This window comes from Perca flavescens, chromosome 15, assembly GCF_004354835.1.
Source record: "Perca flavescens isolate YP-PL-M2 chromosome 15, PFLA_1.0, whole genome shotgun sequence".
In the NCBI taxonomy this organism is placed as follows: domain Eukaryota; kingdom Metazoa; phylum Chordata; class Actinopteri; order Perciformes; family Percidae; genus Perca; species Perca flavescens.
The window spans coordinates 2,373,263-2,398,924 of NC_041345.1; the positions used below are offsets into that span (position 1 = coordinate 2,373,263).

General features: G+C 41.2%; 1 protein-coding gene across 2 annotated transcripts; it reads right to left on the minus strand.

Annotated features, from left to right (window-relative positions):
* Positions 1-882: 882 nt before the first annotated feature.
* hook2 (hook microtubule-tethering protein 2) lies at positions 883-25,615 on the minus strand. Of its 2 annotated transcripts, XM_028600210.1 has the most exons (23): positions 25,251-25,615; positions 23,873-23,955; positions 21,012-21,084; positions 20,811-20,861; positions 19,715-19,847; positions 18,852-18,919; positions 18,464-18,529; positions 18,205-18,285; positions 16,119-16,285; positions 15,770-15,910; positions 14,157-14,358; positions 12,232-12,342; positions 10,697-10,784; positions 9,898-9,964; positions 9,377-9,514; positions 7,389-7,476; positions 6,180-6,185; positions 5,595-5,629; positions 5,421-5,503; positions 5,221-5,324; positions 3,634-3,741; positions 3,453-3,524; positions 883-2,172 (listed from the first exon to the last, which is right to left on the minus strand). In XM_028600210.1, the coding sequence occupies exons 1-23, from the start codon at positions 25,293-25,295 to the stop codon at positions 2,044-2,046; spliced, it is 2,139 nt and encodes a 712-aa protein (XP_028456011.1). In that variant the 5' UTR covers positions 25,296-25,615; the 3' UTR covers positions 883-2,043. The 2 variants fall into 2 exon arrangements, with proteins under 2 accessions (XP_028456011.1, XP_028456012.1); XM_028600211.1 differs by lacking the exon at positions 6,180-6,185.
* Between the last annotated feature and the right edge of the window lie 47 nt (positions 25,616-25,662).

Consider the following 25,662-nt stretch of genomic DNA (forward strand, 5'->3'; position numbering starts at 1 on the left):
ATTACATAGTGTTAGCTTTCCAGTCTTTGATATTAAAGGACAATTCTGGCGCAAAATTACCCTAGGGGTTAATAACACATGATTACAGAGTCGACCGTTCTCTGGGATATGTTTTCATGCTAATCGAATGTGACCAGCTTTAGAGCAAACTGCTAATTAGCTTATAACGCTAGTCGTCGGGGCAGAGGCTAAAGTCAAAATAAATCTATTTCTAAACCACTAACTAGGCTCAAAATATCACCACACTTCCCCTGTAGCATAATGAGGGTCCCTACATGTAAACCCAAGCATTGAGAACTTTGTAAGCGTACAGACAGTTTATTAAAAACATAGTTTAGAAAGACCGTAGTGTTCATGTTTACAAGCAGGCGTCAACAGTCATGACCAGTCGAACGCTGTGCAACCAGTAACCAGCAACTGTACACGTGAACGCTACTGGCTTTATAATTTATCTTTTTAATAAACACATGATAATCAGCGCTTTGCTCTCTCGTTTAAAACTAGAGACACATTCGATTAGCATGAAATCATATCCCAGAGAATGGTTGACTCGGTACACATCTGTTATTAACCCCTAGGGTCATTTTGTGCCGGATTTGTCCTTTAACTAGGCGGCTTTTAATTGCCTAGATTTACATCAGTTTACAGTCTAAAGTGGTGAGTGCAATTAGGTCCTACCCACTACTACCCTGTTTCAATCTTTGGGAAAGAGGAGAAGAAGAAAAAGAAAACTTGAGTAATAATATATTTCATATTTAGAGATCATTGCGCAGTCCTTCCAGAAAAGTTTTTTTGTGATTGTTGCGGGTAAAAATCCTTGATTATGCGGCATGTTTTCTTAAAAAATGCGATGGAATATGCGGGAACTTGTAAAAACTGCGGTTTGCTGAAAAAGAGAAAAAAAAACAGTGATTTCTTTTTTGCTACGAAAATGCGGAGATTATGAAATCATGCGAGCATATTTTGAGCGGAAACCGTCAATTTGCGGACTTTGGCTGATTATGCGTTGAATTATGCGATCGCATAATCGCGTTTTTCTGGAGGGACTGATTACGAAAAATATGTAGTAGTCACATTATCAGCAGCCATATGAAAATGAGCCCACAGTGTGACGTATTCTTTAGGGGAGAGAATCTTCATTCTCATCCATCGAGGGAGTTAGTTTTAGTCTTCTGAGAGGCACTAAAGAAGCCCACCCTTCTAGAAAACAAAGTGCTGTGGTGTATATTGTTAACATTTGAACTTATTATGAATATTACGTTTAGAGAAAATGATTCAAGTGAATACAAAAAAAGAGAAAAAAAAACAAACTATAAATGCACCATCATGTTCTGGACATCTTTTCGAGGGCCTTCAAATTAAAACGAAAAAAGTCACCTCAAAACATATGGTCAAGACGACAAAAAAAAAAAAAAAAAAAAAAAAAAAAAAACACAATGAGAAAATCCAAAACAAATGAACAAGACCAAAGAGATGTACTAACGGCTGGATATGAAATGTTTTCAGTCTACAGCCTTTGTGGCTTTAAGTCTTCTCTAGCACTTCCACTAGTAATTGTAAAACCCCTTAATAACTTCTCTCTCGTCTACCACATTTAAACTGTAACCTTAACACAACTAGTTCACATTCTATTGTAGAACATAAAAACAAAAACAAAAAAAGATTAAAAACAGACCTTAAAAAGAAACAATCGGCTAAAGGAGGTGAAAAAGTCACCTTAAAAGGTGAGACTACTCCATCTGCTCCGTTCATTTCTGTTTCTGGGAGTTCCCTCTGGATCTAATATCTACAGCGGAGTTAAACAGTAGTACATCTCTCCGCTCCGGGGCTCCACGGAGAAAAGAAAACATTCTCGTACCATTTAGAGCCAGCAGGGGGCGGCAGCAGCATGACAAATGTCTCTCTGGAGGTGCAGGGATCCAGGGAAAGGCTTTAAGGCAAAGACACAGGGAGTTCATGTGAAGTCCACTGCAGATCGCTTCGTCTTCTCTCTAATGCGTCCGTTCAGCGTTGGTGCGTTCTCCTGGCCGGTGCCGGGACGTCTCATCTCGGATGGTGCCGCGTCAGGCCTCTCTTGGCGTTGGTGGACTGCCGCTGCTGGGCCAGGAAGGACATGGCCTGGTTCGAGGGACCCAGCCGCTCGCCAGACACTTTCTGATGCAACGCCATCCCCTGAAAGAGACCGACAAAAGGCAGAGGGAAGAAATCAGGTGTGTGTGAGAGAGGAAAAACGGTGTGTAGAGCAGGGGACAGCAAACGTTCTGATATGAAGTGGCATTTTAAAATGTTCACTTTAATCATTTTTCTTTACAGTTTTCAGTGGTGAGCGAGAATGAAAATCTGCGGTATTTAGCAGAAGGATTTTTTTTGCTCGTGGTGGAGAGTGGTAGAGCTTATCCAGGGTCGGGTCACGGGGTCAGCGGGGGACCCGAGCCACATTAACCAGCTCTGACTGGGGGATCCCGAGCCGTTCCCCGCCAGGGTGGAGATATAGTCACATTATTTTGGAATTTATTTATTTATTATTATTTTTTTTTCAAATTAACTTCTTATTGATTCCATTTCAGCATTATCACATTAGCATTTAACATCTGACAGATATGTTTTCCACGTATACAGAGCATACAAATATTTCACAACAGGTATCAAACGCATAAATAGACAAAAATTCATAATTAAACACAAAACTCAGTAGACTCGAAATGAGTACATTTTCCACTTCAATCCACTTTTTCCATTCCCCTCTTGTAAAGACTTTACTTTTTTAATGTATTTTAAATCTGTGTCCACAGATTCCATGTGGCCCTGTTCATCAGTGTGCTACATCAGCATTAAGCCTTTTTTTTTCATAAGTCAGAACGAGGCAACAGCTGAGGGAGAGCGCGTGTCCTCCGCCCCCCATCGCTACATTTATAGCACCCAGTTTTCCTGCAAGATGTTGTGCAGAACCCCACAGGATAGGGTCCCCCCCACTGATGCGAGCCATCTGCCCTTAAACAATCTGATGGAGGCTCCACCGTGGCACGTGTGCACTATTGTACCGGCTCATAGAGGTCTTCTAAAAGAGCCAGATCTGCCATTGCTGATAACTGATCAACTGATGACTTCTCCTTCGCCCGTCGTACGCCTGTTTTAGGTCGTACGCACGTTTCATAAATGAGGGCCAATGGCTGCAAAAAAGGTCATGTGGAATGGGGGATGAGAGATCACTTCAAAATTTCCAAAAAAACCTAAAGTTGCTGACCCAGGTGTTGAGTAAGGACTCGTGCAAATCATCTCTAGTCACTAAAAATCCTCGTTTGGCCTCAAAACTCTATTTTTCGAGCGTCATTCAACCAACAGCTTGTAGAATTGTTTTCCACTACAAAGAGAAACCACACAAGAAAAAAAAAAAAAATCCCATAAAAAGCCTTCAGACCTTTTTCATGTTTTAATGGATTCGGTACACTCACCATGTTGTACCATGCAGTAATGATGAGTTTCTCCTCCTGGTCATGTCGGGCTCTGCTCTTCTCGTAGTCATGCTGCGCAAAGCAACAGATCATCATGCATTAGTTGGATTTTAAGACCTGGATTGGCCTACTTGGTCTCTTTTATGTAAAAAAAAGAAAAAAAAAGAAAAAAGGCTCATACCTCCAGGTGCTGGATTTTTCTCTCCTTCTCTGTGAGCTGGTTCTTCAGCGCCTGAATGTCAGGAGTCGCAGGCACCGGCTGCTGCTTAGGATCCAGGGTTTTGATCACCTGCAAAAGACATTTCATTTTTTAAAAGACTACTCCACTAATTATGCTTTGCACTCCTCGAAACAAAGTCAGATTCATGATAAACTGTTAAAAAAAAGGCTTCGTCAGCTAGGGCTGTGCTCGATTGAAGAAATTCTTAGTGGACTAACACTCATTCAATCGTACCGACTAATCGATTAGTTGATTTAATCGACAGATCTGTAAATCTGAGTTTCTCCGCAAAGAGTCATGCTAAAAGCACCACTTTAATTCTTGCGTTTACCAGAGATGTGCTATATATATATATTATAGATAGATGTATTGATATATTTTTAAATGAGATATGGAATTAGACCATATCGCATATATCAATATAGTTCAAATTTGATCCTTGCTCCAAGCAAGCTGCAGACTCCTTTTGGATTGGCCTCTTTTATTTTATAGGCTTTTTATTTAAGATATTATTTTATTTAAATGTGCACCTTATGGAGCTTTGATTTCAAAAAAGGTACTCCTGTTGTTATACAGTATTTATGTTTACATTATATTGTTATTTGAACAGCTGAGCATTTAATCATGAACCAGGTGAAGAAACCTGTTTATTAATTTGATTTTTGCAACTGTTCACTGAAATAGCCGGTTTCTATGAAACTACTTGTGACATGTCATATTTGGCTTTGACTTTGACTGAGCATTTGCTCTCACTTTGCGAAAAAATATCGGGATATATATTGTATATCGATATTCAGCCAAATATATCGGGATATGACTTTTGGTCCATATCGCCCAGCCCTACCCAGACTAATGTTCAATCTTAAAAGATTGAGCTCGGTCTGCTGATAGCCAGACTAGCTCACACTCTGAGTTTGAAGCGTGCCCGAACCGTCTCGGTGTTCCTGCAGCACCGGACGTGCAAATAAACGGCGGCCAGCCTCCCTCTTCATGTCGGGGACCGTCATCTGGCAGACATTTGGCTGGCGGAGCTCCAGGTATGAGGGAGGGTGGTCGCTATTCATCTGATAAAAACTCTAAAACAGCTTTTTTTTTTGGAACGAGAGATGAGCATTTGGAGTTCAGCGGGGTGATATCTGAGTCAAGCGCGGATGAATATCGAGCGGAGTGGCCTGGAGCGAAAAATTCTCACCTCTTCACTCTGCACACATGCTCTGCCACAACGAGAACTTGACTGTTGTGTTACGCTGGCAGCGGCTGATGTAGTGTCGGGCAGAGAGGTCTGGTACGCTCACTTCTTCCTAACTCCACACCCTCCAGATTGTTTTTCATTTTTAAAATGTGTCATCTTTAGACCCAACAGATTTCAAACTTCCCCTGGAGCCACAACAGGCTTCATACAACTTTTTTCCCCACATATGCAGTAGCCCTCCCCAACACCTGTAAACAGACTTTGATGAGTCTCTCTTTAACCAGTGAAAAGAATAACCCTTATTGTTTTAAAGCCCTATTGCTGAGGACAACAAGTTCTGTTTTAGGGGGACTGACCGTTCTCGCCTTTTCCACATAGCGCTTGTATCGCTCCTCCATCTGCTTCATGTCCTCATCCTTCTTCCGCAGGCTCTCCTGGAGTTCATCGATCTTCTTTGCCACTGAGAGGGAGAAAAAGAAAGACTGCGTTCAGAAGAGACCAAATGGATACTTAGGCAGACGCGACCGAAGGAATTCGAGAGCCTGAAATGACTTACTGTTGCCGTCCACTTTGGGCTCCAGGTCATCAATGACCTCTCGTTTCTTTTGGAGATCTGAGTGAGCTTCATGGAGCTTCTCCCTAAAACAATCACATGTCAGGAGTGCGAGAGGTCACTTTAGTTTGGGACACACATGGATCAATAATCTGCAAGAAGCAGTGGAGTACTTACAGATGCTCCTCAAGCTTTTTCTTCAGTAAGGAAGACTGTAAAGAAGAGAAACACATATCAGAACACAAAACTAACTAAACACAGCTTTCTGAATAAGGGCTGCACAATAGATTGCTTTTTTTTTTTTTTTTAAATAGTCATCGCAATATCAACTGGCGCAATAATCATCGGGAAAAGGCTGCGGCATATCTCAAAAGACTCCGATTTTTAGTGTTAATTTATGGAAAATATCAGTAGAAAACTGCACTTTAAAATGTAGCGGTCATTCTTTTTTCAGTGCTGCCTTTTATGTTCAATCCAATGTTCAATTTGTTCAATAAAATAATTTTGGAAATTATTTCCTTTCATTAGTTTTAAATTCAACAAGCAGTTTGTTGTATTTTAGCAGAATACTGAAAGCAGCAGAAACTGAGTACACTTAAATATGCGTTTATTTTATCACAAGTAATATTGTAATTTGTTATACATTATCGCATATTTTCCTCATATCCTGCAGCCCTATTCTGAATAACACACAAACACACAGTATAAGCTGGCAAAGAGGTAAATCATGGGCCAGTTGGAGAGAGGGTGGGCCGTACTTACGATAGCCTGATTTTGGCAGAGTTGATTGATGGGGGCAGGCGCAGAGAGACAGACAGAGAGGGGCAGGCGTTAACAGTGAGTCACCACAGCAAACAAGAGGGTTAAATTCCACACAACATGTATCAAAGTAGAACAAGCACTGCAGTCCTCAACAGCCAAGAGTCTAACAGTAATCTTCTCAGTATAGTAAACACACCATGCATCTGGTTCAGGGGTAGGCAACCATAGCCCCTCTCCAGTGGCTCCCCGGCTTTCACGGCTATTTATTGTGTGTTTTCTTACATTCTCTTGTTGTGAAAATATAAACCGAATTAAAAGAAAATAATGTTTTAAAAGGTCAACAGTCATTGCGACACACCACAAACGGCAGATTCCACATTAAAAAAATAAAATAAAAATAATAAAAATGTCAGAGAAAAACAGGGAATTTAATCGTGAATGGACGGATTTGTTTTCTTTCAATGCCAACCCTGCTGGCCTACCGGGATGTAAAATTAGCAAACGCACACACACAAAAGTTTGGGGTCACTTAGAAAGTTCTCAGATTACATTATGTGCCGACATAATTGCAAAAGGGTTTTCTCAATTAGCCTTTTTAAATGATATCAGATTAGTAAACAGAATGTGCCTTTTGATCATTGGATGAATGGCTGCTGATGATGGACAATGTACAGTAAATATTGCATTAAAGATCAGCCACATCTTTCTACAACAGTCGAGAACCCTTTTGCGATTATGTAAGCACATAATGTAATCTGAAAACTGCTGCCCTGATTAAAAAAAAAAAAAATCAATGCAACTGATCTCAGCTGCTATTCTGGCTGTAATGGAAATTTCTAAGTGACCCCAAACTTTTAACCGGTAGTGAGTGAGTGAGTGAGTGAGGCAGGCTTAAATGAGTTATGCAGCTACAGACATATTTGTTTGGGTTCTTTTTAGCCAAAATGGCTCTTAGTAAAAGGTTGCTGACCCCTGATCTAGTTGATCAGTTTTAATAAAGGAAAAACACACACACACACACACACACACACACACACACACACACACACACACACACACACACACACACACACACACACACACACACACACACACACACACACACACACACACACACACACACACACACACGATGGTGGAAAACTGTGGTTTCTGATGACGGGGAGTTATAACAAAAGTGTGAAGAAGGAAGAAGGTGTCTCAACTCACGTCCTCGGTCTTGCTGTCCTGCTCGTGGAGCGCTTTCTGGAGCTCCTCGATCTGAGAACGCAGCTCTGAGATCTGCTGCTGGTTTAATCTGGGAAACAAACAAGGAAAGAAGAAAAGGTTAGGAACATAAAGAGCAGGGGGGGGAAGATACAAGAAACTGAGAAAATGAAGTCGAGGCAACATTGTGGAGAGAGTAAAACAAATGGGAGGTTGATGGTAAAGATTAAACACGTTTTTAAGTCCATACTAGATCTAGAAAGATGACTCGATTAGCTGTCAAATAATGAATTAATCACCAACTACATATTTTGATAACCAAGTAATCAGTTTGAGTCTAAATTCTCCGATTCCAGCTTGTTAAATGTGAATATTGTTCTAGTTTCTTCTCTCCTCTGTGACGGGAAACTGAATATCTTTGAGTTGTGGACAAAACAAGATAATTGAGGACATCATCTTGGGCTTTTTGGGAAACATTCATCTACATTTTACCATTTTCTGAAATTTTATAGACCTAACAACTAATAGATGAATAGAGAACATAATCTACAGATTAATAGACGTTGAAAATAATCGTTAGTTGCAGCCCTAGTCCATACTGTGGGTGGAAGATATACAAGTATATATTTATAAGTATCAAGTGGATCTCTGTGAAATTTGCTGCAGGCAGTGTTTATACACCCCCCCCCCCTCAAGTATGCTGCCTGGACATTCACAGCTTTCTTTGCTCTTCTGAGCATGCTCGCTCCACTCCTCCCCTCCTGTTGCTGAGGAGGCTTCCCACACCCTGGGCCTGGTGTTGCATGGACACACACACAAACGCAGTCCACCCACATGTCCACATGTCCACATGTCCACATGCACACACACACACACAATCTGGCTTTCTGCTGTCGGTCCTCCAGCCCCTCCCACACAGCTCAGCTGAGCACACAGTCCAGAGGGTGAGTTGACATTTAGGCAGATATCACTCCTACCATCAGCCAAACAACCAGCATAATGTCCAGGAACACACAGTATGGTGGCCTACAACGGGACGGATTACTTAAGGCCTCATGAAGTGAAAATGCATTTTCCCCAGTGTTAATCGTGTGTCCTTATGTTAACTGTTCATTTATCTCTTGTTCTATGCCAAAAACATGTAAAATAAATAAATAATTATATAATTTTGAGTATCTTTACATCATAATCATGGTCTGTTCCCTTACTGTTAAAACATTTCAAAGGTTTGATGACTCATTTAGGCATGGGCCGGTATGCGATGCTGACGGTATGACAACTTTCAGCATAAATTTCAAAGAATTGAAGTATTGCAATTAGAGCTTTAACATGTCTTATTTTGAAATGTCTGGGTAAAAAATAAAAAATACTTTTTTCCATATAACATAATGTATTTTATTTTTAAACACTGCACGCTGGCAGGGAGAGGGATTTCTAAACTCCCCTTTCTGTCGTTGGAGAAACATAGGCCTAAAAAGCAGCTTGTACCGGAGAGATGGTATGACGGAAAAATGTTAATGGTATTGAAACAGTAGACTTTTTCAAACCGTGGTATACCTTGAAACTGGTAACCGGCCCATGCCTAGACTCCTCCCGCACTCGGGGACATTTACTTATTTTATGTCCAATGAAAAAGTTTTATCAAGTTTTTATGTCCCTCCCCCATGACTATAAATCCTGTCCGTTACAATCAGGACTGACAGCTAGTCAGCCATAAAACACACACACACTGAATTTCGGGAAAGAGACTTCAGATACAGTATTAGGGGACCACTAAGGTCTATATAAAAGAGACTTCAGATACAGTATTAGGGGACCACTAAGGTCTATATAAAAGAGACTTCAGATACAGTATTAGGGGACCACTAAGGTCTATATAAAAGCATCCAAAGAGCACCATGTCATGGGACCCTCAAAACATAAAACAATGTACGTATTTTTTAAAACACACTGGTTATCGGAAAACACCACAATCCACACACCCTCTCTACCTGTTCTGAGTTTCCAGGGTGTTCTTGCTGCGCTGGGCCTCCTCCAGCTCGGCCTGCACCTCCACTACTTTCTGCCTGTAGGTCTCCTCCTGGACGCACAACATCTTGTTTTCACTCTGCAGACGCACCACCGTCTCTCTGTCCAAGAAAAAAGAACAATGAGAAATAAGGGGGAATACGAGGTGAAGGAAAGCGGGGAAAAGAAAAGTCGAGGACAGATGCAATGGGTCAGAGAGCGACTGTAATGTATGCCCAGTGGGCCGCGCCTTTATCCGACAACGCCCCGGCCAGAAGTGCAGCACTGACACGTGTCGCTATTTCTGTGACCAACTGTTGCCTCAGACTACAGAGGATGAACATAGGGCACGAGTGGGCTACTGAAAGTGACACCAATGCATATCTGTTATGGGTTTAGAAGGCAAATATCCTCTGTTGCGCTTACTTTTGATTGCTATGTACATATGAACGCCCACACCAGGCACGGCTTATACACACACACAGATACAGCGAGACAGACGTACTTGAACTCAGTCGGCATGATCTCTGCAGCCAGGTTTCCTACTGTGACATCATCGTCACACAAGACTCCTGCAGAGAGAAGAGAGAGAAGTGTCAGCGGGAAACTTTATTTCATTAAACAGCCAGATTTGGCATACGTCTTTTTAACATATTTTTAGTCTTCACATTCAACTTTTTATTCCAACAGAGACAGCTATGCCACAAAAATAGCCACTAAATAGCAGAAAGGTGCTTTGCAACTTTGCAGTTGAGGTTTTGTTTTTGTGGCACAATTGAATGTACCATGGAGTCCCGTTGGAGCCCACACGCTTTACTTTTGTTTGTTGGTTTCCATAACCGACTCTCGAGGAAGGCAAAATGTTGCTAAACGTGGCCGGGTTGGCTCAGTGGGTAGAGCAGGCGCACATATACCGAGAGGTTTATGCCTTGATGCAGAGGTCCAGGTTTAAAATCCGACCCGTGACGATTTCCTGCATGTCTTCCTCTCTCAAGACTTCAGGGAAACAGGAGGATTTTCCAGTTCTGTTGTTTCTCCCTTATCGCCAAACTTGGAAGTGGCCATGGAGTCTGGAAAACTGCAGCTGCAGGATACCGCTAAGCTAACGTTACCCTGTGTCTTAAGCTGCATGGTACCAGCCGGTAAGCACCGGCTGTGTTTAAGACACACGCACGCACACACGCACACACACACGCGCACACACACACACAGTATTCTACCACAAGTGTAACTTTGCTTTTGATTATTTTACCATCTTGCAGCCCAGTTATTTTGGTTCTAATCTGAGTGCAATCACAACTCACCAGAACCGCTGAGACACCGCTGTTGGACTTGTGCACACCGGAGTTCATCGTTGGTCTCCCGAAGTGTGTCCCTTTCCGAGATCAGACGCTGAAGAACAAAACACAAGTTAACACAGATTTCAGACTGCTTTAGTCCGTATGTTAGAAGAATTATTAGGCCAATAAAATCTTTAAATATAATCCAGTGTGAACCTGCCATGCGTGGAAAGAAAAAGTAAAATCAAAGCAAGCTCGGCGCATAGGTAGTTCAATGGTTAAGGTGTGTACCACATAACCACGTCGTCTATGGTTTGAGTCCTGGTTGCGGGGTCTGTGTTGTAGGTCATACCCCTCTCTCTTCCTGCATTTCCTGTCTTTAGCTTCACAGGCTGTCAAAATAAATGCTAAAATGCAAATCTGATATTTAAAAAAAAAAAAAAAAAAAAAAACGCTCCATTAGGTTTTGTTCAACCAGTGTGATATGCACATTAAAATGACTGTCATTTTACATTTAGACTTTGGGCAGTAATTGGGGGAAATCAAATCAACATTGCTGAATGACCCTCAAGCTCTACGTAGCGACGATTTAATTTGATCTAGACCAGGGGTCTCCAACGAGCAGCTGGCGAGCAGGTGTCCAGTAGCTCGCCAATAGGTTGACAAACAGAGACAAACTTACCACAATATTAAAAGTGAGGTAGCTAACTTTGTGGGCCATTGAAGTGTGGTAAGTGGTAATTCTTTCTTGGAGCGTGATGGGAATACTTTCAGTGATGTTTCTAACTATGTGGGCTGAAAGAAGTGTAAAACAGACATGAACTTTTACGTGAAGTGAAGATTTTTCATAAACTTTGGGTATTGCAATTTCATACGTGTACAAACAGTAACTTCATTCAGCTTTTGTGTGTTGTGTAATAAATGTAAGCAATGTCATGCAAGTAGCTCTTGGCCACTTTTGTTTTTTTAAAGTAGCCCTTCGATGAAGGAAGGCTGGAGACCCCTGATCTAGACTCACACACTACCTAGAAGTAGTACAAAGAAGTAAATGTACACTTCATGTCAGTACAGTATGTAGCGCTTAGTTACCCCCACAAGAAACTGAGGACATTAATCACTCCTGTCAGATTGCAGAAGGTGCTAGGATTAACACCGGACGTGAGAGTCCACGGAAGGATAGTACGATATTTGCCAGGCAACAATTCCTCCTGCAGGGACGTGTGTACTGTAAAAGTCACAACAAATGTCCATCCACATAGGACTCCCATCACCGAAATCTAGAGCAGCAAAGATGAAGTGACTAGTTGTTAACTTAATTAAATTAATCAGCAACTATTTGGATAATCTATTAATCAGTTGGATCATTTCTTTTATTAAAATAATCGTTAGTTGCAGCTCTACTGAAATCAATCCTATACTACCGCAAGTTGTAATGTAGTAATATGACATAATATATCAGACAAGATGCTCCGCGCTGATGAAACAGCACAGTAAAATGTTCTCATTCTTTCCCCACAACAAGGGAACTATTATTTCCCCGAGCGTGTGGACCGACTCACTTCTTTCTCCTTCAGCAGTGCGTCATACTTGTCGTTAAGGTTCTTGTACTCAAACTGCCATTTCTCAGCTTTCATCGCCTCTGCCAAGTGCTTGGTGTGGAGCTCATGAGCCTGCAAGTCAGAAGAGAGCATAGCAACAGTCTGCGATGGCAGGACCTCTGTAAAAACCACCAGTGGTGGAAGAAGCAGTCAGATCCTTTCCTTTAGTAAAAGTACTAATACCACACTGTAAAAAATACTGTTACAAGTAAAAGTGGAAATGTTACCCAAGTTAAAGTTTGTAAGGATCGTCAGGAAAATGTACTTTAAGTATTAAAAGTAAAAGTACTCAATGCAGACAAATCCTCACATTTCAATCAACTTAAGTGTTTAATCTGCTAATCATTTCGGCTGGACTTGTAGAGCTATATATTGTGGGGTAGTTTATTGTTTAATAAAACATCAGTTTATAAACTACGTGTGCAGAAATCTTAATGTGTAAAGTAACAAGTAACTAAAGCTGTAACAGATGAATGTAGTGGAGTAACTAAAGTAACTAGTAACTAAAGCTGTAACAGATGAATGTAGTGGAGTAACTAAAGTAACTAGTAACTAAAGCTGTAACAGATGAATGTAGTGGAGTAACTAAAGTAACTAGTAACTAAAGCTGTAACAGATGAATGTAGTGGAGTAACTAAAGTAACCAGTAACTAATGCTGTAACAGATGAATGTAGTGGAGTAAGTAAAGTAAAATATTTCTCTCTGAAATGTAGCGGAGTAGAAGTAGAAAGTGGCATGAAAAGAAAAGACTCAAGTAAAGTACATCAAATGTGTATGTACAGTACTTTAGTAAATGTACTTCGTTACATTCCACCACTGAAAACGGCAACATTTTCCCAAACGTGCACACACCATACTGTGTTTAAAGGCATACTATGCAGTTTCCATTTCTGTCCCCTAGAGTTGCTGTGGAGTACATGTATTTAACGTTACCGTTGCTGCTTTTTCGCTCTCGCCAACGAGTGAAAGCCTGAGCGAGCGGGACTCTTGGCCGGTTCCTCAGTTTCTCGTTTTCTTTTCCTTGAAACATGATTCACGTCTGAAATGAGTGCCAAGTGTCTCCCATAGAGGCTGTTGCTGTATGTGACGTCGTGCCGTAAGGCAAGTCGTGATTCTTGCGACATGTGGTGGGGCGCCACCTCCCAAACCTGCATTGCCGCCCCGCTTTGCTATGAGGATGATTTGCCCTACTACGAGTTTGTTTACCATCGAAATGACCTCGAAGCTTTTATATTAAAAAAAAGGTACACATCTTGCATAGTGTGCCTTTAATATCACTTGGACATAGGGCTGGGTATCGTTCAAAGACACTCAATACCAATACTGTGACTTCAATACTGGTTCCTAAACAATACCTTTTTCGATACCAATTTTTTTAAAACAAAAATAAATTACATTACGGCACAGATCTTTTATTTATTTTTGAGCTCCTTCTACGTGAGCCCTGTCTCTGTGTAACGCAGAGTTCTTACTGCGTGTCTCTACGAGATGTAACCTAAGACAGCCAATCACAAACATGATTAGATCTTGGTAGAAGCATACTGCGTGCTTATTGGCTCACAGAAGCTGATGAGATTTGCTCCTTAGGCATTAAGTAGGTATTAGGGATATTTCTAATTTTAGGATATGAATCGAAATCCCCAACCAAGAATTCTAGGGATGCAGCAATTCCTTGCCCCCGTGGCTTTACTGCGCATGTGTGGGGACACACGCACAGAGATATCCCCATTAATAGATAGATGACGAGGCATTTTTCGATACATGATACTTTAGAGGCAATTCGGTCGGTGCCTAAAAAGTATTGAATTCGGTACCCAGCCCTACTTGGACGTCAACACAGGAACAAGCATCTCTCGCCCTGCTACTTGTCAAATCCGCAGCTTGCCTGTCTCTTGTAGGTGTCCAGTTGACTGCGGACAGCGTTGGCCCTGCGGAGCTCCTCCTCCAGCTCGCAGGTGCGCTGCATGTACACGGTGTTGCGCTCCTCCAGGAGGCGCACCTGCCTGCGCAGGTCTCCCAGATCCTCCAGCTTCCTCTTGTACGTCTCCACCAGCGCTTCCAGCTGGTTCACCCGGTCAGACGAGTGCCTGAGGGGGAGGAGAGGAGAGGACAGTGTGGGAGGCGTCGAGTACCAGCTGTGAGATATGACTTTTAGTTAAACAGAATACATCCGTGTGTGGCTATGTACTTCACTACTGAAGAAAAAAAGAATAAAAAAAAATCTCTGACGCAAGCCAGTGTCAGTGCATGAAATTCATATTATCAACACAGATGTCAGAGAGGAGCTGAATGGACGTCTGTGTGTGGGCAGCGTGGGAGTTGTTTCTGTGAGTGTAAATTGATAATAGATGAACTACTGCTTAAAAAGAAAAGGCTGGAGATGTTACTGAAATCCCTTGAAAAAGATCCAAACCAACAATGCGGTAGTTTGTCTTTTTTAATACTTTTTCTACTTTTTTCTTTGTGTGTTTCAATGTATGTGTGATTAACTGACAACAACATAAAGTACATCTCATCCAGTAAAAACCTCACAAACAACAATTCCAGAAGTTGACCAACTATTGTCTCAATAATTATCAGCCAACATTTACAATACATTTCACAAGAATGCACGGTTATTTTTGAATTAATTGCATAAAATATTGAGTCTTCCCTAGTTTGACATTACACAATCTTAAAGTGCACATATTATGAAGAAAAAGAAAAAAAAAAAAAAAAAACACTTTTTCTGGGATTTGGGGTGTTATTTTGTGTCTCTGGTGCTTCCACATGCATACAAACTTGGGAAAAAAAAACATCCATGCTGTTTTCAGTGAGATACGGTTTCTGAATGTGTCCTGGGGGGGCTATTCACAATCGGCAGGGCTTTCTACGTCAATAGCAGAGACAATGTGGCTAATCGTAGCTCGTTCTCAATGGCAAAACACTGCTACAACACACACTAGTTCACCATAATCTCCAAAAGAACTACTTCCATGTCCCTGTTCTGCACGTATTCCACGCTAAATTGGAAGTGCGTCCTCGTTTAGAAGAAGTCTCCCGGCTAATCCTGCCTTGTACAGGCCGAAGTTAGAGAAACAGCTAGCTAGCTAATGTAATCCTTACCTAGCTACTGAGCATGTGCAACTACCAACAAAGAGGTTACAGAAGTGAGAGGTCTCACTCTGTAGCTAAAACAGAGAGCTCAACACACAGGGTGAAAAGAGGAGCTGCAGCAATGTGCAGTACAACAAAAATCATGGTGTTTTTTGAAAATGAAACCATGTAAACCTATGTATATAACCTGTATAACATGTATATAACCTCTAAATACAATTATGAACCTAAAATGAGCATAATATGGGCACTTCAACATGATCGGTTGTACTACCAAGCGTGATGTTCTGCAGTTTGGCTGTCTACAAACTTAGGTTAGCCTGTGAGAAGTCCCGCACAGTTTTCCACAATGATTTCAACTTGAGTGGGCGTGATTTTGTAGGAATGCTATTCTGGTCTCACCTGAGAATGTCCATCTCGTCTTTGAGGGACTGGGCCTCGTGCGCCAGGCTGGTCAGCTCTTCGTTACGTAGCTGCAGGTCGGTCACCTCACGCTCCAGAATCTCTGCCCGCACGCGCACGTCATCTCTGCTGTTCTCCAGTCTGACATAGATATGATAGCAGAGCAGTGGTTTGTGTGGCTGAGGAAACTGAATGGACTCATTGTGAGATACTAAACGGAGAAATGTGCATTTGATTTGCGTGTTTCCATGATGTTAACTAACCCTGGACTGTCTAACTCTGTGTGTGTGTGTGTGTGTGTGTGTGTGTGTGTGTGTGTGTGTGTGTGTGTGTGTGTGTGTGTGTGTACCTGTAGTTCTCCTCCTGAAGCTGCTCCATCTGACTCTGCAGCAGCAGCAGCTTCTTGCCAGTGATGGCGGTGGTGGAGGCGTCCAGAGAGTCGCAGTTGCTCAGCTTCTCCTTCAGGGAGCGCGTCTCCGCCTGTAGGCACGACTTCTCCTCCAGAGCCACCGACAGCTGTGGCAGGAAGAGAGAGACACGGAGAAAATACATTGTTAAAAACAGGTGTGAAGACTTGGAGAAATAAAAACGGGGGAGAGAGAAGTGATTAATATGCACAAAGTGACAAGGGAAGTGTATCAAAAACGCTAACCTCTTTCTGAAAATAAACACTGAGAAAGCCAGAGCACTGGCACACGACAGATTAGCAGAAGAAAAACACAGATATGCAGTGACCAACAGCACTTTTCATGCTAAAATAAGACCTCGAACACATGCTTTGTTCTCATTTCACATGCTCAGTTGTCAAAAGCTAGTTAGTCAGCTGGTTTGCAAAGGTCTCGGGCAGATGGAACTTTCTCAATAGGGAAATTGTTCGCATTACCCTCGGGGTCAAAACCAGACTCATGATAAATAGATGAATATGCACAGATCGCTGAGGACCGTTATTGACATGGGTTATAGTTTCGGGGAGAAATGTTCAGATTTTCAAGAAGTTAAAAAGTATTTGAGTTTGAGTGGGACTGAACTGAAGTTCCTGTTAGACAAGCTGGCATTCAGATATAAAAAAAATAAAATAAAAAGGGGTAGTGTATACTTACCTGCTGGACATCTTTCCAGTGTGAACACAGCAAGTCCCTACACTGAACTTTAAGGACAGATTGCATGCTTTAGCACAGGACCGGTAACAGTAAATAGCTTTCAAAACAACACAAATGACTAATCCCTAATGCGTGGGCTGAGAGCAGTACAAATCATTGTTGGCTACTGCTCCATCCCAAGGCAATGTGTCAGTTTTATCTTGATGTTATGCAACTATTGACTAAAATGTATCTTTAAAATACACAAAATGAGTGCCCTCTCTCTGTCAGTGGTACAAAAACAAGTCAAGGGAACACAAAAACTCTCAGGCAGGCTAATCAATAAAAAGGGCCAGAGCACAAAAGATGGAAGAAAGACAACCACACACACAATTATACACAACCACACACACACACACACAAGTCAGGTACATCAAATGGCTTTATATTTTTCCAGAATCCACAAAGTAGTTTGCTTTTTGAGTTAATGGAAACAGCTCTGTTAGACAAATGGGAGATAAAATGAACAGTATGCCATCTTTAAGTTAGAATCCTTTAGATTGTCATGGAAACAAACAGTTTTTGATACGGTTTATAATCAGCAGTTTTTCGGCAACAGCCATTTAAATGTATTCATTTTCAGTAAATATAGTAGTTTTAATTGTGAATGACTGAGTCCGCCATTCCCGCGCTGGATTGAAATTGCCAACCTACACTCACAGGAAGTGTGATGTGGCATGTAATCCAGCGCTACGGTTTGTATCTCACTGATATAAGCCTTTGTTTACTGTTCACTCTAACACTAGGGGAGTAAACAATGAATCTGCTGATAGATCAGTTGTAACTGTCCATCCCAGTTTCTCAAAGTCCAAGGTGATATCTTTAAATGTCTTGCTTTGTCAGCCTAAAACCTAGAAGATATTCAATTATTCAGTTAATATGATGTGAAACTGAGTAAAAGCAGGAAATCTCCATGTCCAAGTGTGAAAAATTGCCTTTTCTGCCCTTTTTGCATACACAAAGTGGAGGGGAGTGGAGAATAGAGCTGAAGATCTTAAATTAAGGTCTTAATTTCTATAATTTTACACTTTTAAGCCCCGATTACAGCTCTAGTGGAGAGGATCTTTTTCTTAAGGGATTATTTTTGAGCATTTCAACCTTTAATCATTAGGAAAGCTTAGATATGAAAGTGGAGAGAGAGGGGGAAGACATGCAGGAAATTGCCGCAGGTCGGACTCGAGCTCCCTGGGCCTCTGCGTCGAGGATAAACCACAACACATGGGCGCGCGCTCTACCAGCACCCATCTCAGAAAATGTTTGCCAAGTAATACGTAGACCCCTTTTGGGTGTACCAACCTGATGTTGCAGGTCTCGACAGCGCTGGCTCAGGTCCCCCTTCTCGTCTGCCTCTTCACTTAGAAAATAATACTTTCTGGACTGCAAACACAGAAGCAACAGAACATGGAGACGGAGGAGATGTCACACTAGTCACATTAGGAGGGGGTAAACATTAATGAAATAAAGGCTGAGGCAAAACACAAAAGAAGGATGTAACAGATCTGCTGAGTGGAAGAAAAAATAAAAGGGGGGAGGGTGAAAGTGTTGTGGGTTTCACCTGGTAGTCAAAGTCCCCGTAGGTTTCTGGGCTTCCTGGGTCTGATGAAGGATCCTTTGATAAGAGCTAAAACAAAGCGGTCATAACAAAGTCAATGAAAAGCTCAAATTACGGGAAAAATAACTGTTCCCAAAAGTAAGTTTCAGGAGGTTTCTAAAGCCAACCTGGAATGGTTTTGTCCCCCCACCCCCCCCCCCCCCATGTTCCCCTATGGGTGCCAACAAAGCACTGAACATATTCTTGAAATATCTCAGAGTAGGGTTTCTGGGACTCGGTTCAGTCTTGGTGCTTATCCGGATTCCTTTTGATGGTGAATTAACCGTGACTAAGAGCTGGGATTAATGCAGAAGTAGAGAGAACCAGGAGGATAAGCGAGAGGCTCACTCACCTCCTGAATGGCTGTCATCACAACATGCTGGACCGATTCCTCAAGTGTCATTATCTGCTGGATTTGCTCTGTGTTTAGGAGAAGACAACAGAGAGCCGTAAAAGTGCAGCCAAAATGCAGATTAACACAAATACACTCTCTCTCTCACTGCATCTATCAGTATTTCAAGCACCATCAAGCTGGGGTTTAAATAACAAATTATCAGTTTTTAGTTCAGACAATAAATACAGGCAATAAATGATCAATATAAATGACAACAAGTCCAGTGTTTCCCCACACAGACTAATATGTGGCGGTGGGCCACATATATATAATAAAGTTCTGTGTAACGAATTATTTAACGAAGGAATTATTTTTAACCCCCCCACCACCACAAATTGCTTTCTGATCTGTGGGAAATGCTGAAGCCTGTCTCTCTGTGCTAGCCATCATTTAAGAGGAGCATGGTTTTTCGTTGGAAAAAGCCCACCCTAACCACTTGTGATGAACCGACCGTGACTGATATAGAGCAAGAACCATGTGATTTGACTTTGAGTTAATCCTGTGTGTTATTTTCACAGAAGGCTGAATCTATTTGGTTTTTGTTCTTTTTACAGCACAACCTTCATCCTGGACTTTACATCTGCACAGACTATATATTCTTTGCAAATTCTGAACTCAACCCCTCAATTAAGCCCCTTTTTTCTTATGCAACAGTTATTTTCTATGTAGATATATGTTTTTGTGTATTTATTGTGTATTTCTTAATCATGTTTAATAATATGTGTTTGTTTATGTATGTATGCACCTTTCACCAAGGCAAATTCCACATAAGTGTAACTTATTGTGGCAATAAAACCTTTTCTGATTCTGACACACTTTACCTTGTTTCTTCTCACAACTGACAGCACAGGCCAGTACGAGTTGGACCAGCTTGCCCAGTTCAGTGACATCTCCCATCTCTCCTATAAGGTTCACGTCTGGCAAGTGCTCATCTGATACCTGATGACCGAGCACCTGTTCGTGGAGAGTAATGCGAGACGTTAGGACTGAGCCTTGAGTAAATTATGAAGTGTATTACAAGTGCCAAAAGTAGTAACAAAATAGGGCTGCACAATATATATAGTTTTTTTTTTTTTTTGCATTATCACAATGTCAATTGCCGCAATAAACGCACTCAAGATTTTTTGAGTCAGTTGAAAGAGAGTATCAGTAGAAAACTGCTCTTTAAAAGGCAACTAAGTCTTTTTTAGTGGTGCATTAAAAAAGGAACACGCCGACATATTGGGACTTTAGCTTATTCACCGTATCCCCCAGAGTTAGATAAGTCCATACACACCCTGTGACTATACAAATCACAACATGTAAACAGGAAGATGTTGGCGTTATTTTGTCACTTATTCGGAGCAGTAGGGTAGTTGGAACCGGTTACCTCCAGGATCTGTGCTAAGCTAGGCTAGATGGAACCGGTTACCTCCAGGATCTGTGCTAAGCTAGGCTAGATGGAGCCGGTTACCTCCAGGATCTGTGCTAAGCTAGGCTAGATGGAGCCGGTTACCTCCAGGATCTGTGCTAAGCTAGGCTAGATAGAGCCGGTTACCTCGAGGATCTGTGCTAAGCTAGGCTAGATGAAGCCGGTTACCTCCAGGATCTGTGCTAAGCTAGGCTAGCGGTGGGTGCCTCAGACAGAGTTACAACATGCACGGAGATGAGGAGGGTATGTATGGACTTATCCAACTCTGGGGGATACAGGGAATAATTCCTTTAAATGTTCAATTCAATGTTCAATTTGTTCAATAACTGTATGTTGGAAACGATTTTTAAATTCAAATAGCAATTTGCTGTATTTTAGCAGAACACTGAAAACAGCAGAAAGGCAGCACAGAGTACTTTATCAGAAATAAATATAGTTATCTCGATATCGCATATTTTCCTCATATCGTGCAGCTCTAGTGAAAAAAATAAATTAAATCTTCTTACGTCGTGATAATATTCCATCATGCTCTTAAGAATCTTTTTCAAGTTGCTGACCTGAAAGAACAAAACAAATTAAGAGTTACAATCTTGATCCTCATTTTAAAATCGGGGAAAAAGAAGTGAAAGAACAAACAGCCTATGACATCCTGGTCATCGTAGGTTGCCATAGGGGCTTCTGTCATTTCCTACTGTTTCACAAGTTACCTTGAGGCGCCAGTTGGCCCCGCTCTCCTCCTTGATCCTGCCCAGCCACGTCTCATTAAACCAAGAGGGGTCTCTGTTAATGAGAGCACAAGACAACTCGAGTGACGACAAGGACGACACATCTCTGGACATCAAGACTCACAGAAGGCCACGGGGCGACGAGGCCCCCGCGCTTCTGTTCTGCTTTAAGTACGGTGACATTTAAGAAGTACAGTCACATGTCACACGTGGGAATAATGCTCGTTATGAAATAACTCAAGAAGCAGTGGAGCATTGGGTTCTAAGTAGAGATGGCCCGATACCATTTTTTGCTTCCCGATACAGATTCCGATACCTGAACTTGCACATCGGCCGATACCGAGTACTGATCCAATACCAGTGTGTCATATTTTATTATGTTTTAACAAATGTGTACTACTATCCCTGTATGGATGTGATATGATGTATAACAGCTGTATACTACTATCCCTGTATAGATGTGATATGATGTATAACAGCTGTATACTACTATCCCTGTATGGATGTGATATGATGTATAACAGCTGTATACTACTATCTCTGTATGGATGTGATATGATGTATAACAGCTGTATACTACTATCTCTGTATGGATGTGATATGATGTATAACAGCTGTATACTAATATCTCTGTATAGATGTGATATGATGTATAACAGCTGTATACTATTATCCCTGTATGGATGTGATATGATGTATAACAGCTGTATACTACTATCTCTGTATGGATGTGATATGATGTATAACAGCTGTATACTACTATCCCTGTATGGATGTGATATGATGTATAACAGTTGTATACTAATATCTCTGAATGGATGTGATATGATTTCTATCTCTGTTGTCTGTCTGATTCAGGTTAAACTCTTTGTGAAACATGAACAAACACAAACAATGAATGCCCCAGAACTCGCTTTTATTCTCCAGTTTGACCGTCAGTTATAACGGAAAAAGAACATAAATAATGTACTTTAACGTAGATTTTCTTTAGGGCTTTATTACGTGGCAGAAGCTGCCGGTCTACCACTGCCTCGCTGGGTAAGTTAGTTTGCATTATTGTGCGACTTTGGTGTTTTATAGGGTTAGTTCAGATTCACCTAAGACACAATAACACTAAAAACACTAACCGACGGAGGCAGCAACTCTCGTGTTCTGCGCCTGGTGGCTTTGAAGAGAGCCGAGATAAGTGCTCCAGTTCCCCGACGTAAAGGGCTGTCTGTGAAAATAATCTACATATAGCGTACACTTAAACTGATTTTTTAGGTGTCTAAAATTGTGTCTAGCTGCTGCCCCAGCCCACAGCAGTACAGGACACTGCTTAGCTTCTGTGTCGATACGGCGTGCCGACCGACACTATAGAAATGTAAGTCATACAACCTCACCGCTGTGAAATCTGAACTATCCCTATAAAGTGGGAGTAAAATAAAAAGTTTATTAGTTTGATTCAGTGATAGTTACACTGTCTACTTATCTATGTGGGTACAAATGTCACACCAGAAGCTACAAAATGTCAGCAGGCCTGGACAGACAAAATAACACCTACAGTCAGTGCTCATAAATTTATGAACCCATGCTAAAGTTGACTAAAAAGAGGAATTATTTAAAAAAAAAATAATAATAAAAAAAAAAATAATGATCTTAATGCCTTAATTAAAAGAATTTGGAAAATTCCAACCTTTAAGGACACCAATTTTCTTTTTGAATGAATAATGTATGGTAAATAAATAAATGTTCTTTTTAAAATGCAGGGGGCATAAGTCAGTTCAACCCTATGTTAAATTCCCATAGAGCCAGACAGATTTGTATTGTTAAAGGCCAGTTATTTAATGGATCCAGGATACTATGCATCCTGATAAAGTTCCCTTGGCCTTTTGGAATTAAAACAGCCCCGCCCCCACATTATCACATACCCTTCACCATACCACCCACATCATCACATACCCTTCACCATACCCCCACATCATCACATACCCTTCACCATACCCCCCCACATCATCACATACCCTTCACTATACCCCCACATCATCACATACCCTTCACTATACCCCCACATCATCACATACCCTTTACCATACCCCCCCCCCCCCCCATCATCACATTGCCTTCACCATACCCACCCCATCATCACATACCCTTCACCATACCCCCCCCCCCCATCATCACATTGCCTTCACCATACCCACCCCATCATCACATACCCTTTACCATACCCCCCCCATCATCACATTGCCTTCACCATACCCACCCCATCATCACATACCCTTCACCATACCCCCACATCATCACATACCCTTCACCATACAGAGATTGGCATGGGGTACTTTCCATAAAATCATCTCTCATGAAATTAAACCAGCTATTAGGCTAACTGAAATAAAACCAACATAGGGGGGGAACTGACTTATGCCCCCTGTATTTTAAGGAAGAACATTTATTTATTTACGATACATTATTCATTCACAAAGAAAATTGGTGTCCTTAAAGTTCGATTTTTCCTCATTTTTTTAATAAAGGCATTAAGATCAATTTCCAAAAGATGATTTTTTTTTTTTTTTATTCCTCTTTTTAGTCAACTTTAGCGTGGCTTCATAAACTTATGAGCATGACTGTATGTTTAAAGAAGGAAAAACAAACTGACCACACAAATCCAGTCCGTTTTCTTTTAATGGTTTACACTTTGCATAGATAATAGCCTTGTGCAATTCAAAGGGCAATTTCGTGTCACACAGATAAGCAAATCTCAGTGAGAAGGCTCTGAATGAATTTCTACCAGCCATTTCCCCTGAGTTCATGCCGTGCACTTAGAGAATTAATAAAACAAGGAAAAATATGTGAGCCCTTACATTCTGTGAAGCACGTGTGCGATGGCCACTCCACTTGTTAGGTCGTGCTTGCTGTTGCATGATGGCACCTGAAATGTCTGCAACTGAGAACGAAGACATTAAGAATTATTGGAGTAACCTTTAATAAAGCTTATACATTTGATTCACACCTGTATTTTATTAAACTTGTATCCAAAACTAAACCAGGGAGACAAATACTGTACATTTTCATATGAATGCATGAATTGAGTTAAATCTGTTTGTGTGGAGAAAAAAAAAAACTCCACGTATAAAGTATAAACTCCTGTGGGCCATTGTTGCAAATAATAATAGGGTTGGTTTTTTTTGGACAAAAAAAGATAACTTAAATAATTCAAGAAAGATGACTTTGTACCTGCAGTAAAAAAAGGAAAAAAAACAAAAACACTATTATCCCACTGTCAAAAATTGCAGGTAAATAGAGACAGTTTTTTTAGTCCCAATGTGGTACTAAAATAGCTTTATACTTAGCTAAATGCCTTGCTCCAGAGCACCTTGGCACAGGAGGTGAACTGGCATCTCTCCAGCTACTAGCTATAGCAATATTTTCTCAAATATGACAGGAGCATTATTTAGTTCGGTTTTAAACCTGCTTTTATCTTGAGCATTTATTTGAATCATTTTATTCCACCTATGTATGTTGATCTCTCGCTCTATGTCCTGATTGGTGGAACCTTGAGTATTAGCATCAGATTTGAAAGTACTTGTATCAGTTTTTAGTATGTAGTGTGTCATAATGGAGATTATATTCTTGCTGCAAAACTGAACCTAAATATATATCAGGACTTTAGTCTAAACCCATTCAGTCTTTCTTAACAATACTTTAATGACAGATACTAAGCAGTTTAGGGGATTACAGTCCTACTTAGAAAGCTATTAATATTAGCTGGAGTCTAAGTTTAGTCCTACACTTGCCTCTGTGTGGGAAAAACTGCCAAACAAGTGGATTTTCCTTGGTGTTGAGGAGAAGTTACTACGTTGGATAACCTAACATTACTGCAAAGTCTCTGAGCTTACACTAAGCTGTCTGGGTTAGTCCACTTTGCTGACACCGCACTCACTTTGGTGGTGCAGATAACAAGCTAAAACACACCACCGAGACCAAACTTCCAATGTGTTTACCTAACGTTAGCTAGTTAGCTTGGCTAGCTAGCGATGGTTAGCTTCCAAACACACAACTTTTGTAGTTGCCAACTGTTTATATGTTACCTAGATAGTGAGAAAGCAGCTATTTATGGATTAACCAAGCCCTCGCTTACGAAATCAAAGATATATATGTGCTCTTACATTGCCGACACCTGCTGTCACCTGTTAGCAAGCGGTTAGCCTCGCTAGGAAACTTAGCTAATATCAAACTTACCCAGGTTAACAGTGAATCACACAGCTCTGCTTTATCCAGACTCATTGTGCCGTGCCCGGTTGAACCCACAGCAGCTCACAGAGAGGCGATGGATTTGGCTCTTAAGACTATTTTCTCCCCCGAAGTTTGTTACTCACTCCTTTCCACTTTCCACGTCAGTCATTGTCCAGCCACGGCCTCCTGCTGCGTCTACCCCCCTTCGCGTTTCTTCACCTCCTGTTTTCCAAGCGAGCTTCCGTATTAAGAGCGTTCTCATGGAAACGGATTATGATATGGGTCAGCTTGTCTAGTCATGGTGAAGGATAATAATGATGATAACAAAACAAGGAAGCTATCCAAGCCCTGAATCTATCTATGTACCCTATATAAAAAATGGTAGGAACTGATTTTTAGGGCCGTATAACACTCGTAG

What these genes read in the sequence shown, in the direction of transcription:
- hook2 (XM_028600210.1), bottom strand. Translation starts at nt 25,295, where the DNA reads ATGAGTCTGGATAAAGCAGAGCTGTGTGATTCACTGTTAACCTGG. An exon ending in CTTCAGGAGGAGAACTACAG is followed by an intron (nt 15,911 to 16,118) that starts GTACACACACAC and finishes TATCTATGTCAG; the next exon opens with ACTGGAGAACAGCAGAGATG. An exon ending in GAAAAATCCAGCACCTGGAG is followed by an intron (nt 3,525 to 3,633) that starts GTATGAGCCTTT and finishes TGCTTTGCGCAG; the next exon opens with CATGACTACGAGAAGAGCAG.